Source organism: Amblyomma maculatum, chromosome 1 (genome assembly GCF_055883805.1).
Source record: "Amblyomma maculatum isolate TAMU_Amacu chromosome 1, ASM5588380v1, whole genome shotgun sequence".
NCBI classification, from domain to species: domain Eukaryota; kingdom Metazoa; phylum Arthropoda; class Arachnida; order Ixodida; family Ixodidae; genus Amblyomma; species Amblyomma maculatum.
In genome coordinates, this window is record NC_139344.1 from 15,115,447 (window position 1) to 15,132,868 (window position 17,422).

Consider the following 17,422-nt stretch of genomic DNA (forward strand, 5'->3'; position numbering starts at 1 on the left):
AGAATAAATGGATACTACTTTGGGAGTTTAATGAGTGGTCGACACCGACGCGCCGAGGTAGCAAAGCAGCCAGAAGCAGCCAAATGTAGATCGTTTTTAATGGCGTCTCCCATGCGTTCGCATTTCATGCTTTCGCATAGAGTTTCCTTTGCTCTTGTGTCCGAAATTTGTCAGAAATTGTGCAGTGAATGTTATTTTGATGGCAGCCGTTTTGACTGAACTAGAGCGATGATTGCTGCGCGCGTCATATTCACCTGTTCGTCGCGAGAACGTGTTATTGTTAGGTTGTGCAGCACGGCGCTTCCTTTGAGAGACACTAAACCGAAGTCACGTCATATTCGAGTAAGTTGCTTAGGCACGATCATTGTTCCAGGACCCTTAACTTTCTTGCTGACATGTTGAAACCAGCTCTACGATCTCGCCGCGGTAGCTCAGTGGTTAGGGCGCTGTACCGGAGAATCGCCAGGCTGAAATTCTCCCGGCACTTCGCTCCAATGGACTGCTTAGCTGAGAGCAATTTGTCTGCTCGTTCATTTATTTATAACTACAAAAGCATGCTTTGCAACATGAAATGGTCATTCAAACACAACACACTTCCTATCTCCTTCTTCACGATCCGCGATTCCCCAACGCTGTTTAGCAAAAACAACGGAGAATCATGTTGGACCCAATTTTTTTCACCAAGAAATACACTATGCGAATGGGACTGCCTTTTTGAAAATTGACCCATAAACCCATCCTTGATGTCACAGCACAATGAAGGAACTTAAGGGAATATGAAATAACCTAGAACCCTCCAATACATTGTTCTTTGTAGCCTGTGTGTCGCTTCAGGATGCTTCACCTCGCATCTTAAAGCCAATACGAATACCAATCCTTGTTGCAAAGGCACTTCAAAAAAAAAAAAAAAATACAAACTATTTGACCATAACCAAGCAAGTGGGAATTTCAAGGTGCTTTCTTAGCGCCAGGCTAGCTTTTGAAGCTTAGCAGCTTAACTAACTCTGAAAAAAACAACTGCTGGCCTCTACAACATACCAGAACAAGTTCGCCAGTAATTGGTCATGTTCTTCAACAGATCTTGATAGGTAACTATTTGATTTATTGATAGGTTATTTTATCTTGGCAATTAGGGCACTGCTTAAATGAGCATAGAGGTGAACACACTCAAATGTGCATAACAATCAAGAGCTTTGATTCCTGACCATTGAAAAGCCTGCAAATTCCTGACCATTGAAAAGCCTGCAAAGATTGTCATCTGGAAATTTAAAAAACAAAATTATGAAAAATACAGGGTGAGGGCTAGTGGGCATGTGTTATGTTCCATAGCACAGCAAGAAATAATATCCGTCTCTTGTCTCCTTCCTGCACTATAAAGCATAACGAAAAATACAGAAGTGACCAAGTGATTGTTCAAGCTTATTTTATCAAGAAAGCTTGAGACAACTGCGTTAGCAAGCCATCCATAATTCGCACTGACGTGAGAACCGCTTTTTCCAAAGGATTCTTATAACTTTTAAACTTAATATGTGCAGCTTTTTGTGCTGCTGTTGGTCTTTTCTTCTCAGTAACTGGTTCAAATGGTTTTAATTCTTGTAGGCTCATTTACACAGACTGTTTTCTTGTAAGGCTTCTTTAAGTTTTATAGTTTCATCTTTACCCTTTTTTTGCACCTTGTCGTTTTCATGGTTTTCTTTCTTTCACATGCCTCTAACTGTATATGGGTTCGAGTTCATTAGAGTTCGGTCACTTAGGACCTGTGGGAACTTTTGATGTGCCCTTGAATTCGTTTAGATTATAGTTTACGAGTTCCAAAGTCCCACAGCAACTTGGGCTGTGAGGGTCGCCGTAGCAGAGGGTTCCAGATAATTTTGACCACTTAGGGTCACTCAACATGCACTGACATCACACAAGTCATCTGCACCTTGCCTCCAATGAAATGCGGTCGGCGTGGCACCAAACCCATGTCTCCCAAAAAACAGTATTTGAGCACCCTAACTTCATATCCATTGCAGCAAAGCTCTTTTAATTCATGTTACTTTGTATTTTTTATCGTAGTTTGCTACACTTGGATGGCCGTCTGACTTAGTTCATCTATTTGCTCTCTTTCTTTCTTTCTTGCTTGTGCTGTTTGCCTTTGTTGGCACTTTTTAGCATATCAGCAGTGACTCCAAAATTTTGTGGTGTGATATTTCGAGGTAATTTTATTTTTTGTTGAGATGTATTTGCCATATGGCATAGTTTTACACAAAGGTAGGCACGTGAGCATAATAAGACCTAATTAGGTGTAAGTGGTGGTAGTCCTATCATTTTTATGCACCTTCTTTGACCTTTTTCTCATTTGCACCATCTTCAGCATATGCTACTGTTTGAACATTTTGAGCATTCATAGTCATTTTGAGCATTCATAGTCAACAATATTAGTCATAGAGCTATAACTAGGGGTTGGACTTTTCTGTTCAAGCTGAAAAACATTGATGAACGTACACCGAATTTGTTTCTTGAAATTGGGTTTTCACTGAAAAAGGTCATTATTTCTGGCATGCACGTTACAACTAACCGACTATCCAGTACCAGTTACAGTAGGTGTCATGGAAACACTACTGAAGTGCTGGAACCAGGAACACAGTGAGACAAAGGTATTGGAATTGAGTGTCATGATTGTGAGTTTTCAGGCATTTATTCGTAAACACAAACATGCTATCGCAGATTAAAAGGCTCTACCACCTAGCTAAGTGCACTTTTCTAGCATAGCGCCACCTGCTTAAACCTGTTACTAGATTAGGGCTATCACTTCATTAAGCATATAATTGTTCCTCTCCTTGTAAGGATACTGACAACTCTTAGAGCAGTAACAAGCAACCGTCAACATGAAAATGATGCCGCATCATGTGCAAGGTCCACTCGTTTAGCCTGGTGTGCAATCAGAATGTAACAACGAAGGTTTTAGAATTAAACTGCCACTTGCGTTTTTGTCTCGTAGCATGATCATTTAAATTCAGTATCTTCACTTTTTGTTAAAACTCTAGAACTTTTCTATTTTTGCATAGATGTCTCGATGCGACCACTTATGTAGTAAGTCCTGCTACTAGAACTGCTAGCCTAATTAAAAGGAATGTCACGATAAACTCTATGGCACTTTTCACCTCCACCTGACAGATATGTGTAAAAACCAAAAATTTGAACATAGAACATAATAATCACTGAAAACAACTGAGTGGCATTCTCTTTCGAAAAATGAAAACTGAAAAGTCCAACCCCTAGCTATAACTAATCATGTCTCTACAATGACTAAGCAGTGTTTATGTCACTTGTGTCTTTCAGCCATCATTCTTTGTAGACTGGAAACGAGTCAAGGTGATAGGAGGTGTAGGCGGGGATGGCTGCATCTCATTCATGAAACTTTTCTGTAATCCAAATGCTGGGCCTGACGGAGGAGACGGTGGAAATGGTGGTCATGTCATTTTCGAAGGTAGGAATTTTTGAATATACATTTTTGGTCCTTCAGCGGGCCATCTTCCTTTTGTTCACCTTGTTACATTCCCCCCCCCCCCCCCCTTTTTTTTTCCTTCTCAGCTACCAGCAATGTCAAATCTCTGGACCACATAAAGTCAATCATATATGGCAATTCTGGCTTACGTGGCTTTGGCAAGGACATGCATGGACGATGCGGGCAACACACAATTGTTCCTGTATGTATACTTTGTGTTTTGTGTTCTTATAGTAGTCTACCTTGAGTATTAGTATGGCAATCACCAACTACTCTCCATTTTTTTACATGCTTGTCATTGCCCAGAAGGGGGGGGGGGGGGGGGGGGGGGCATTTATTTACAGAGAAAGACAATAAGGTCAGTCTAAGCTATGATCTGCCTGGCCTGCTATCCTGCACTAGGAAAGAAAAGAACAACTAGGATGGAGAAATAATGTGGGCTGTTGAAAGGTGCGAATGTGAACAATCATGTGATCAATGGGCCTGGTAATGGACATAAGTCAATGTTTGTGCTTTTTGTGAATATAACAGCAAAGCTCGAATGGCAGGGAAAGCTTTTCCAACACCTGGCCAAAGGCTCATTGAGTACAATTGTCAGTGAAGGGCCTTCAAGGTGCACTAAGGAAGCAGCCAGTGCTCTTTCACAGGTTTGCAAGAAGCAAATGATTGTTGTGTGGTCTGCTAGTTTCGGGGAATGCTGTGAGAACCATCAGCTGGAGAGTTTGCTCAGCGATGCTTGCCGTACATTTGAGAACTTTAAGCTATGGTTTCAAGAGCAGTACAGACCCCCACACAAGTCTTAAAGCTTCCCAGGTTGTCATGTACTACGCAGCACATGTGCTACGCAGCACGTGTGCTGCTTTGTGGTCTTGACTGTAATAGGGAATCATCCCCTCAGCAGGTATAATAGAAGCTCTTTCTTTACCATGGGAAAAAATGGCTGTTTTGTTAGGTTTAATATTTTATGGAACACATGAACTAAAATTTGAATTAACGTTCCTTTTAGGCAAAATTTTGTTTGCAAAAACAAGATCTTACAAAAAAGAAACTGAACAGATTTGTAAAAATACACTTGTACCTGAAAGGAAAAATATGATAAAGGTGTCCTCGAATATACAAAAAGTTTGGCATCTTAATGGCCACTGTCTCCTAGAAAACGGGAGGTTTAATTTGAATAGTAATCTTTGTACATAATAGTAATAACTGGACACGCAAAATGAGGCTAACGACAAAGACGAAACTAATTGACATACGGATGCCAATTTTCAAGCCTAGTTTCCATCTTCGTCACTGTCATCACTGATATCTGACAGTAAAGGCAACAATTTCAGACTTGCTGCTGCTTGAGGTGCCGACAAAATCAAACGCATGTTCAAAAAACATCACCGCAGGAAAAAAAGAAAACTTCATTACTGAACTTCAGTTGTCTGATTACATGCCAAGTGGTGCAGCGTGTCCGTAAGTAATACCAAAGGCTCCAAAATTGTCACACGAAGTTATCGTTGGCAGGCTAATGATGCTCATTGGGCATAGTAAAGGAAGAGTTAATGAAGATGACGTCACTGATGTACCTGTCCATACATGTGCGTTATTTTTCGTTATTCTGGGGATATGTACTCAAGAGCAAGTTGCTTGTATTGTGCAGTGGATATCCTTCTTTTTTTTTGTATTCCAAGAACAGCCTGGCTGCTGCTCGAAATGTAAGCGTAAGTGAAACATGACAGTATTTAGGTGTTGTGGTGCAGTTTTGCTGATGGGCATTTGCAGGTTCCTCTAGGCACTGTCATCTGCAATGAGGAAGAGCGGCCTTTAGCTGACCTGGACTTGGAAGGGAGCCGGTTCCTTGCAGCTCGTGGTGGTGCAGGTGGCCGAGGCAACCACCACTTCCTGACCAATGAAAACCGTCATCCCCGTGTCTGCCAAATGGGTGGCCTGGGAGAGACCATTGTTTATCACCTAGAAATGAAGACTATGGCTCAAGCCGGCCTGGTAAGTAGAGGGCAGTACTTTTATTTCCTGGTGATGTGGGATTGTTTGTCCTTCAGAGCAAGTGCTCTTCTCAAGCAGCAATCAGAAGTATTGAAATTTGATTGCTGCAGTAAATATTTGGGTTGCTTGCAATTATTTCTTCTTTTTGCCTAGTTGGAATGCAGCTGCTTACTCCTCGTCAATTGTTCTCAGTAGAGTGAATGTTTAATGTCTGACGCGCCATTAACATTCTGTGCTCTCAATTATCGTCGTAACCTGCAGAGACTGGGCTTCAGGATATGTGTGCAAATGAATCTCAATACCATACTAATAAAGGTGAAAAGTCTGTATTGTGCATTTGATTTTGTGAGAAATATCTGCAAGTAGGAGAAGGAGACAGATCACATCACTGTGGCTGGATAGGCTGAGTTGTTGCTAGTTCCACTACTGCAAAATTTTCAATCGCAATCTTTTTCTCAACAGTTGGCTATCCTTGCAAAAACCTTGGTTGTAACATTGGTTGTAGGGAAACGGTTTGCAATTTTGACAAACTGAGGTAGTGGCGCAGTTGAGCCAAGGTGTAGACGCGAGGAAGGACTTTGTCTGTGATCAGCCTGGGCAAATAAGTTTTTCTTGATCGCACATTGAATCATTTTTTTTTTATTGAAATTAAGTGCCTGTTTTTTAATACATGCTTTGTATTAGGCGATTCAAAACAAAAAGAAAGACAAACGGGATGTGTCTGCGAACGTCTACTATGCAAGTATAATTGCATATAATCGTTGCCGCCTCCAGGGCATTTTTAGCAGTGCCAAGATTGCCAGTATTGAGTGTTTCGGCACGTCACGAAAGTCATAAAAATGCGAGCATGTTTTGGATTTCATGTTGAATTGTTGCAGGTAAGCAAGTCCTGCAAAATCATTGCATGATGCTGAAAGTGAAAATATTTTGTAATGGTTTTGCTTTCGACTGAAATCTACTTGGAGATTTTGTTCAGGAGACCGAACTCCAGTACTATGTGTGGCCATCGCCTCAATTGAGTAAACAAAGTCCTTGTATGTATGTTTATGAGCCTTAAAGCTGCTGGCGGGGTGTGCGGCAGAACAAATCTTGGCATGCAGTTGATATGTTTAGGGCAACATGCTCATTCCTTCCTTTTATTTCTATGCAGTATCATTTCACTGAGAGTTTCAGCCATGAAACCCAGTACCTGCTGTAAAATTTTACTTCATTTGCTCTGTGATGAACCGCTGGAGAAGATCAGATAACTACAGATTTGTTGAAGGACGGGGGGGATATCTTGCTAGAAAAACTGGCCACCCTGTATACGCAGTGCCTGGTGTCATCGACAGTACCGGAACCATGGTAGAATGCAAACATTATCCTCATAAGAAAGGGGACTCTAAGGACCTTAAAAATTACAGACCAATCAGCTTACTGTCTGTTACGTATAAGGTATTTACTAAGGCAATCTCTAATAGAATCAGGACAACCTTAGACTGCAATCAAGCAAAGGATCAAGCAGGTTTTCGGAAACGGTACTCTACTATCGATCATATCCATACCATCAACCAGGTGATAGAAAAATGCTCAGAATATAACCGGCCCTTATACATAGCATTCATTGATTACGAAAAAGCCTTTGACTGAGTTTAAACCTCGGCGGTGATGCAGGCGTTGCGAAATCAGGGGGTAGACGAGCCGTACATGAAAGTGCTGGAAGATATACTATATAGTGGCTGCACAGCAACCATAGTTCTGCATAAAGAAAGTAACAAAATTCCCATAAAGAAAGGAGTTATGCAAGGAGACACAATCTCCCCAGTACTATTCACAGCTTGCTTAGAGGAAGTATTCAGAGACTTGGAATGGGAGGCAGTTAGGGATAAGGGTAGATGGAGAATACCTCAGTAATCTGCGATTTGCTGATGACATTGCCTTGCTAAGCAACTCAGGGGATGAACTGCAAATAATGATTGATGACCTAGACAGGAAAAGTAGAAAGGCAGGCTTGAAAATCAATATGCAGAAGACTAAGGCAATGTTCAACAGCTTTGGGAAGGAAGAGCAGTTTGCATTAGGTAGCGAAGTACTGGAAGTAGTAAGCGAATATGTCTACTTAGGACAGGTAGTAACCGCAGATCCGGACCATGAAAAGGAAATAACAAGAAGAATAAGATTGGGATGGAGCGCATTTGGCAAGCACTCGCAGATTATGACTAGCAGCTTACCGGTATCGCTCAAGAGGAAAGTATACAACAGTTGCATTTTACCTGTACTCACCTATGGGGCTGAAACGTGGAGGCTAACCAAGAGGGTTCTACTTAAGTTGAGGGCAACTCAGAGGGCTATGGAACGAAAAATGGTAGGGGTAACATTAAGAGATAGGAAGCGTGCAGAGTGGGTCAGAGAAATAACTCAAGTTACCGACATTCTAGCGGAAATTAAGAACAAATGTACATGGGCAGGACATGTAGTGCGAAGAGAGGATAACCAATGGTAGCTTATATAGGTAACAAATTGAATTCCAAGGGAAGGAAAGCGTAGCAGGGGGCGGGAAAAAGTTAGGTGGGCGGATGAGGTTAAGAAGTTCACAGGGGTCAAGTGGATGCAGCTAGCACAGAACCAGGTTAAGTGGAGAAATATGGGAGAGGCCTTCGCCCTGCAATGGGTATAGTCAGGCTGATGATGACGATGATGAACCGCTTGAGTGCTTCAAGGCACGCTTGCTTACGTCTGTGTGTTACGATAGGAACTCGGGGCATGCCCTCAGAGATGGGATAGCTTTATTAGTAGACGTGGACTCATGTTCCGACTTTTACTTTTAGTAGATGTGCAATGGATAAAGTGCAGTTTTCCAATGGGTCTAGTATGTAAGCTTACCCTTCGCTGGCAAGTTAATTGGATCTGCTTCACTGCTTTGTTACCTTTCTCTTGCCCACTGGCTCCTATTTCCTGAAATGCGCTCATCTACCACCACTATGGTCTCCCGACTTCAATGTTTTATTGTGAAACACAAGTGTTAGAACCAGAACAAACGTCAGTGTAAAAGCATAAAATGCAGAGAAAAAAAATTAATGTCAGTACATTAATTGAAGCTTGGGTTATGACGAGGTACAGTTTCGCAAGTGTTGCGGTTGTGTTGTGGCTGCAATTCAACCAATCAGTCATGATTAATTAAAAGAAAACAAAGCTGTAGTGGCACTGAGTCCTTATGCGAGGAAATCCTTGCATGCGAGAAAGATATCGTCTCCCTGAAAACACCATGAACACAAGACCATCAATGTTGTGACTGGTTTGCCAATTCACAATTTCTTCCCCCCATAGCTCCCTTCTCTTTGGGATGCTAGCAGTGGAAGACTAATGCAGTGATATCTTCCTGCTTTTCTATCTCATTAACATGCAAAGAATCAAGCAGTAGTGCTGCAGAGCTTTCTTTTCTTTTTTTACTACAATGCTTCTGGGAGAAATCCGAAAGTTCTGTTTATGCAGCAGCATACAACATGAATCTGCCGAGCGAGTTCTCCGTTGATGACACTACTACTTTGCAGCAGGAGTGCGGCGTTTTAGTCACATGAAAATGGCCACTATTTTGTGAGAAAAATTGTGACAGTAACATCTGAGTGCATTACCAAAGCACAGACAAAGCAGCCAGCAAACAGTTTCGTGCACTGCCAGCCCTTCTGGGGACAGTTCTCAGGCCACCACAGTGTGGTGTTGGTTTTGAAAAAAATTTCCGATTGGAGAGTAGTAATGGGAGAAAAGCTGTGCTAACAAAAATGCTCATATGATTAAAATAACTGAATTTTCATTAAGTTTTCTTAAATTTCTGTTTTGGCTGGTGTTTTTTGATGCCGTCCTGCACATTCATTCTTGTTGTGCATGTGTTCACAAAGGATTTACTCATCGAAGTAGCATTTTCATACAGTGTAAATGAGAACAGCCTGTTAAAACATTTAGTCTATTGGGTTTAACATCCCAAAGCGACTCTGGATACAAGGGACGCAATAGGAGAGGGCTGCAGACAATTTCAGCCACCTGTGGTTCTTTAACATGCACTGGCATTGAACAGTACATGGGCACCTTCCATATTTGCCTTCATCAAAAAGTAGCCACCGCAGTCAGGGTCAAACCCACGTCTCCGACACTCTGACCCCTGAGCAACTCTAGTGTGGGCTAGTTTTGAACCCAGGTCCTTGGGTTCAGCAGTTGAGCGCTGTAAGCACTGTTGAAAATTTTTATACTTTATAATTGTGAAGCTGGGATTTCACATAGTCACGTAGTATAGTACCGCCTTGGTTGCGTGGTATATATATGTTGTTGCTATGTGATGGCCACGCTGGGTTCCTATGGCTGACATGACCTTGAATTGTGGAAAGCATGATCTTGAGAAATGCAACTAGTAGATCTCATGCTCTAAAGAAGCGACACTCGAGCCATTGTCTCAAATAGTGCATTACTGTGCTTGGCTTGCTGATGCGTGGCTGGCAGCTGTATCTTCGCAGGCTAGTAATGAAGCTCAGAGAATGAAACTGTGCTGCAATGTGGTACCTCTATACTCCGTTTCACAAGCTGTTTGCAGCACTACGAAAGGTAAGGACCACCTGGGCCAATCAGGATGGCACGCTCGATATGAATGCGTTCCCATATGCCTGTCGACCATGCTGTAAGAATGCATATCATCCTGATTGGCCCAGGTTGTCGTTGCCTTTCGTTGTGCTGCAAACAGCTTATAGTGTAGTTGGTTGGGGTGCCTGCTGGACCTCGATATGTCCCCTCTTCAGACCACGTATGAGTGAACTTTTTGGAGGGGCCAAATTGTCAACTCATGCAGCACCGAAAACATGACGTATCTGGACCTCAGCCGTCACTCTTTTAGTGCTGGATGTGTTGGAGAGTAGGACAGAAAGTTTGGGTTGGGTTGAATGAAACCGCGATGCGAATTAAACGGCTCTTAATCAAATCAACAATATAGCCAGCCGTCAAAAATTTTTGAATAAACTGGGAGTGCAGATTATCCAAGTTTGATTTATTGAAAGTCTGGCATAAATTAGGAACAATAAAGGAGACAGCCTAATACCTCGAGGAACTAGATTATTTTGCTCTCACTTCAGTACAGGTGTTAAGGGGCATTGGAAACCCCTTGCAGAGTGTGCAGCTGGCACGCAGTAGTAGCACATAGCCTGTGGAGGGGCATTTTAATGGTGTCCTTTTCTTTTGCAACATCCTCTCAGGTTGGCTTTCCCAATGTGGGTAAATCTACTCTGCTCCGTGCCATATCGAGAGCCCGACCAAAAGTGGCTTCTTACCCATTTACAACAGTGAGGCCACATGTGGGCATAGTGAGCTATGACGATTACCTTCAATTAGCAGGTATGCATAGTTTCTGCTACTGTTACTTGTGACACCATTGCATGAAGTTTATCGATTAGCAAGCACTGTTCTTGACCATAGTTAACACAGATTCTGCTTATCATGAATATTGTTATGGAGAAGTGCATATTTATTTGTTGTGCCTACTTTTGTTGACTTAATTTTATTTAGCTGCTTGTCAAGGCTAACATCCAAATATCTTATGACATGAACTTATACAGTCATTTCCTTTGTATGAATTGGGCACACATGTCAACATGTGCATTGCGCTAGTTCAGTGCATGGATGAAGGTAGAATAGAAGCACAAATGTGTGTTACTGTTTTGGGCTTTTATTCTGCCTCAGTAAGCAGAAATACCTTGTTAGCAAACTTGTCACGAGGAAGCAAGGTTTCCAGATTTAACTGGAATGTTTTTGAAACATAGTGAATAATAATTGGATTTTTTGTTCCTTGGTAAATTTTTTTTGAATACTTGATATTAGTTCAGCTGTTTTTTTTTTTCAGCATTTGTATGGCTGTTGCTTTTGGTTTGTTATCTGGACAAGACAATTGTCGCCATTTTCAAGCTTGTCAACATCTTGCATTGTTCACAGCTGGTTTAGATAGCCTGTGGAGGACTATATGTCTCGCAGCTTTCACATGCAGTACACTACAGAAAAAGTATCTTTGGTGGCTCACAGGTGGTACCGATTGCTGTTGTGCATGCTTGGGATTGAAAGGTAGACACTGTCAAAATGTGGTACAATGCGTAATGAATGATAATGAATGAAATGAGCAAATTTTTTAGCACAACAGGTCAATTAGTGCTTTTGCACTACTGGCAAGCAATTAATGCTTTGTTTTTGTTTTGTGCGACCAAAGAATACTCATCAAATAATGCAGTACAAACAGTCTGTACCACATTTTTGGAGAGATAGACAGTCAAATCAGCTTAGTGGTCCACTGACTGGTCTTACTGACCGGGGTCTGTATTTCTAGTTTGCATTGTTATCTAAGTGTCGTTATCTCCCAGACCTTAAGCCATCTGATTGGTGGAAACGCCGGAACATGATGCTGCCACCTCTTCCGGTTCCATAGTGGCAATGCCCAGTTCCGGCGTTTCGACAAATAAGATCACTCCAGGTCGCATGAGATAGCGACATTTCGATAGCAACGCAAACTCTGAATACGGACCCAGCAAAGCTCGAGCAACTGGGATAATGTGGAGTTCAATGATGTTGAAAAATATGTGGAATTTTTAGTGTTCAGTACCACGCCCAGACGAAGACAAGTCCACTTGTCGAAATCTTGGCTCGGCTTGTGAACTGAGGCTCCCCCTGTACCCTTGTTCAGTGCTCTTTCCCACTGTGTCGCCATTTTTTTTCTCTCTATTTTAGGGAAACCTAGCATTTTTATTTGTTGCAAGCCATAATCTTTCTGAGCCCAAGGTATTGGAAGTATTGTGCCTTCCTACCCTCTCACGCCAGGCAGGAGAGGCCTCAGTCACATTTCTTTCAACTCTTCCAGGCTGTTGCCTTTCTTGTTCATTCAAGGTGTCAGACATTCATTCATGAACATCACATTTAGTATTTTTTTGCCATGTTGAATGGAGCCAAACACGACTATAGCCCTTGTTTTTCTTTGATTGCACCATACATGTACGTGCAGAGGCAGACATTAGCCAGCATTTGAATGATTCTACAATGGCCAGACTGACCCTTATGCAAGTCAGACTTTTTTTTTCTTCACTCATGCATTGTCTGTGTATCTGCTTTCCTACCTCTTTTATTCACTGGAATTGTTTTGTCTCTTTCAAGATAGTATGGTCAAATTAGTCAGGGAAGCTGGAGACTGTGAGACTTAACAGTGCTGTGTTACATGTCCCATGCTGTTGTTAAATCTGAAGAATAAGTATTTTGACAACTAGAAGTTGTACATTACTTCAAATATTTCAGTAGTGGTGAATCAGTGAAGTGATTGACCTGATTGTTTGAGTGCTAATATAGCATGGTACGATGTGTTTATATTTCTTGTGTGCAGCCATATGTGTAGCCGCATCTTAAACTTCTTGTGGTGACGCTTAAGGCATAAAATAAAAGACAAAGGCAATTTACGTCAGCTCAAAAATTTGGCTGAAGGCTTAGCTTGGTTAAGCCTGGTGATTGCAAAAGAAATACCGTAGCTACGCTTAGTTCAGCTGGTAGTGTTGCTGGTGATGGTGCTTGTGATTGGACTTGTGGTTATACAGTGATATTACCTGGTTATTCTGTGTACAACTAGTAGTAGTAGTGGTTGGCGTTTAGCATACTCATAAAGTCAGGACGCTCGTCCATAGATTCTTCCATAGATTCTGCTGTCGAGGCTGCACGTTGAGCTAGAGATATGCTGCTCCCTTCTGTATCATCATCCATGGTGTTGAGCATACTCATAAGAGTAACTTCCGTAGAGGGTTGCCGTTGAGCTAGAGATACGCTGCTCGCTTCTGTATCGTCATCCATGGCGTTAAGCATACTCATAAACGTAACTCCCGTAGAGGCTGCACGTTGTCGCCGAGCGGCATACTGGGCACGCCGCTTAAAAAGTCTCTGTTCACGCTCTTCTTCGGTCTCCGTAGCTCGCCGTTCTTTTCTCTTCGCATTCTGCTGAGCGGCTTTCGTGGTAGGCGGCATCGCAACGTCTGGCTGGCGGCGCGCCGCGCGCCCAGTTTTACAGCAGATGGTGTGATGTCACACCGCTAGGCGTGCCGCGCACGGCGGACGCAGGAGTTTAGCAGAAGCCACCATGCGCGGGCGCAGGAGTTATGCAGCAGCCACCACGCGCGGCCTCGCCTCGCGACGGCACAAGTTGGAGCCCTGCTCTTGCAGCTGTGATGTCACACCGCTAGGCGCGCCGCGCACGGCGTGCGCAGGAGTTAGGCAGCAGCCGCCACGCGCGACCTCGTCTCGCGACGGCACAAGTTGGGCCCCTGGTTTTTGCGGCAGATGGTATGATGTCATAGCAGAGGTCAAGCTAAAGGTCAATAGTAGCTACCGCGGCCTCGCCACGCGAGGAGCTGAAAGTGAAAGTAGTATTGCTTTCGCAATAATATGATAATGCCCCGTGGTACTACTGTAGGTATTTGTAATAAAATAAAATATTAAACATTGGCATGCAGGTGCCCTGAAGTTTGACATTTTTGTTCGAAAATGAACGGGGTATTTTCATTTGGCACATCCAGTTGCCGACCTCCCTGGCCTGGTGGAAGGAGCCCACAAGAACCGAGGCTTGGGCCATGCTTTCTTGAGGCACACTGAACGGTGTGGCTGCTTACTTTTTGTCGTGGATCTGGAGTGTCCTGACCCAGTTGGCCAGTACTCCATACTACTCACGGAGCTGGAGCTCTATCGCCAGGCAAGCATTGGCAAAACCTTTTAGCAGCACTAGCTTGTAGTAGCGAGAGAAAGGGGGAGGGCTAGCGAGCAAAGGTGCTGCTACAGTAAAGCTTTAATAATTCATAGAATTTCCTTGCTCCCACAATTTTGAATGTAAATTTTACTGGATAATTAGAGCCAGCAACTTGCTCTTGCTCGGTTATTTCAAAGGCCTGAATAGCAATCAATGCAAAAGCACTCTAGTTCACCACAGACTGGAACAAGCAAGTTTGATAACTAGAGGTGTGCGAATAATCTAAATTTCTAATATAATTCGATTCGTATTCATAAAACTGGTATTCGAAATTTGCGAGTATTGAAAAATTTAAACCGGAAATTTCCGAATTCACCTGTTTCCCCCGCACTGCATACTTTGCTGCAACACCTGACCGCATGGGCTACGCAGTGAAGCATCCCCAAAACGCGACAGCCATTTTTAGAAGAGGGCCTTCCTGACAGTGTGCACAAAGCCAAGCACTTGACGAAACGTTCTCACTTCGGCTTCATCTCAAATTCTACAATTTCTGGTAGCTTTTTCAGGCCCATACGATAATTTGAGGTTTCAGTTAATTTGGTGATTAATATTGATGATAGTATGACAAACCAAAGGTTAATACGTGGGCTTGAGAAGAGGGGACATTTTTCTGGTCCCTTGAAGGCTGACTTCACTGTATTCAGCAGCAATTTAGCAGCTGTATCTGGTTTCATGCAGGTCCTTCCTGTACAAAAAACTGCTGTATGGAATCCTGTATAACGTTTATACTGGATTTTTCAGTAGCTTTTTCACTGCTGTGCAATTCTAGTTTAATTTTATTTGCAAATATCATGTGAATTCTGAAATAAACATGGCAAACAGTGTTCGCTATTTTTCATTTTTCCTTTCACTTATCAGATATTCAATATTCAATTCAATACTCATAGGCTTTTTTTTTTCTTATATTCATATTTGATTTGTATTTGAAAATTTCAATATTCACACACCCCTACTGATAGCACAGTGTCACCCCACTTATAATTGCCACAAAAGCCCACAAGCAAGCAGTATGCTACTTAATAGTAAGGCTCTCTACTGCTTCATGGACTATTGTGCAAACAACACCGACAAAACGTCAGCAGGTGGCACTGCATCACACTTGCCAAAGCTACCCTCTGCATTTCAGCAGCATCCAGCGCAGGCATATACGGTCTCCGTTTTGTGTATACCACATACCGCACAGAACTTGTTGGGATATCTTAGATATACTACGTACCCACTCACTCAGTTTCAGCTTGCAGTAGCGCTTATTACAAGCTCTTCTGTACATGCTCTGGAGACCTGTGCCATACCCCTAACCTAAGCTATCCAAACTTGGCTGCCTCCTTTGTGCGCACAGAAAACATCAGAGTACTAAAACAGTGCCAAATGATGGAAATGCTTTGCCAGTCACCAAGTTACAGTAAGAAAGATGCATGATCATCTTCTGCGGACGTTAAAACTAGCATGACCGGAATTCTACTGATTACAACTAGTCGAAAAGAGCTCCTGCTGTAGAAGGAGTTCGTCAGCGAATGTAGACCACAATCTTGTTGAGTGCATTGATATAGATTTTAAGGTGCTACAAATGGTTGAACATTGCTTCATGCTTGCATTTTTCGTTTTGTGCTGTTTTCAGATAAATTCAAAGAAAACCTGCTTGATTGGAATTATTTTACACGATTTGATAGTGTTGGGATTAATGTCAGTCTTTTACAGTGGGAAAAGCAGTCATGTGTGCAAAGAAGGCCAAACATTGTGATGCTGTGTGGGTACACTGCGTTGCTCGCCTTTGTTTACTAATCAGTTTCTGGAATTATCATTGTGCACAAATTATAGATATATTGTACACTGTTACGTAAGCATGTTCGATATGTTTGTCTCAAAACGAGCCTTTTATCAGTAGTATTAAACCATCACTTCGTGAAAACTTATCTTCCTCAGGGATGCTTCAACTAACATGCAGTGGCTCTAGTCATCGGAGTAAATCGTTAGTGACACGGCCAGGCGCTGGTTCCGCACCCATTTGATTACAATGTGCTGCTGAAGAAAAAAAAAATAGAGGAGTAATCAACCATTTATTACTGTACCAAGGTGGCCTCAAGCCCGTTTTCCCACATTTGTTTGAAAAAAACGTGATGCATTTATGGCTGCAGGAAAAATTTTTGGAGCCACAGATTTCCATCCACCGAAGTCAGCATTGCACCTTTGTAATCCGAGTATAGTGCCAAAAACCATGGTGTGCACAAACAAATCACTATGCGCTGAGACACAGGGACTTGGATTACCGGCTTTGCATTTTGAAAATCCTGTATAAAGAGTTCAAAATTAAATAGTTCATTAGCTTCAAGCTTGACATGGCATATTGCGTTACATTTATAATTGTAATATTTGTCTTTCAGGGGTTTACTGATGGTAAGCATGCTGTGGTTGCCAACAAGGTAGATGTGCCTGGAGCTACGGACCGGCTAGAAATGCTGCGAAAGCGAATCGATGGCCGTTATCCTTTGTTTCCAGTGTCTGCAAAATTTGGCACAAATCTTCTGTCTGTTCTCAAACACATAAGAAATGCTTATGATGCCACTGTAGAAGAAAAGAGTAAGATGTCCTGAGTCGCTTAGCATTGAAATAAACCATTGTTCTGTTGAATACTTCATATGTTTCCGCCTCTTTGTAATAACTTTCATCCCAAGGTGAATTTTCAGATGAGATTATGATGATGGCAGTTTGGTTTTAATATCACGGAAAGCCAAAGAGCACTATGGCATAAGGTATTTCGGTCTGCTCAAGCACGTCATCCCAAAGAAGCGGAGCACCAGGCCAAAGGAGAGCCTGTACCCATTGGAAACTGGTGGCTACCCGGCAATTAATTACTGGGGATGAAATCCTGTACCTCCCCCATACGCTTCGAATCCTCACAAGACTAGGCCACCACTACAGTGGATGAGATTAGCAGTATGAAACCATTTCATTAGTTCCTAGATGATGAAAAGAAAAATTCACTTAAGAGTACTGTTCGGCATTTTCTACAGTAAACAAAAATTTTGAAGTGAGTCTGTGGCGACTCAGCAAACCAGTACTCGTGGAGCATCCGCTCGGCACTTGCAAGGCAATCAAAAAGAGGAGAAAAAACTCATCAGTGCGATTCGTGCAGTGATATATGCGTTAGCATTGAGTCCACCTGTCGT

The 17,422-nt window shown here is 42.5% G+C and overlaps 1 protein-coding gene across 1 annotated transcript; it reads left to right on the forward strand.

The window, feature by feature from the left end:
- Nucleotides 1-86: 86 nt before the first annotated feature.
- On the forward strand, nt 87-16,886 carry LOC146201810 (mitochondrial ribosome-associated GTPase 2). The gene is made up of 7 exons (XM_084587770.1): nt 87-342; nt 3,325-3,472; nt 3,577-3,692; nt 5,258-5,479; nt 10,693-10,831; nt 14,029-14,201; nt 16,637-16,886. Exons 1-7 carry the CDS (start codon nt 229-231, stop codon nt 16,844-16,846), a joined length of 1,122 nt encoding a protein of 373 aa, XP_084443896.1. The 5' UTR covers nt 87-228; the 3' UTR covers nt 16,847-16,886.
- Nucleotides 16,887-17,422: the final 536 nt, after the last annotated feature.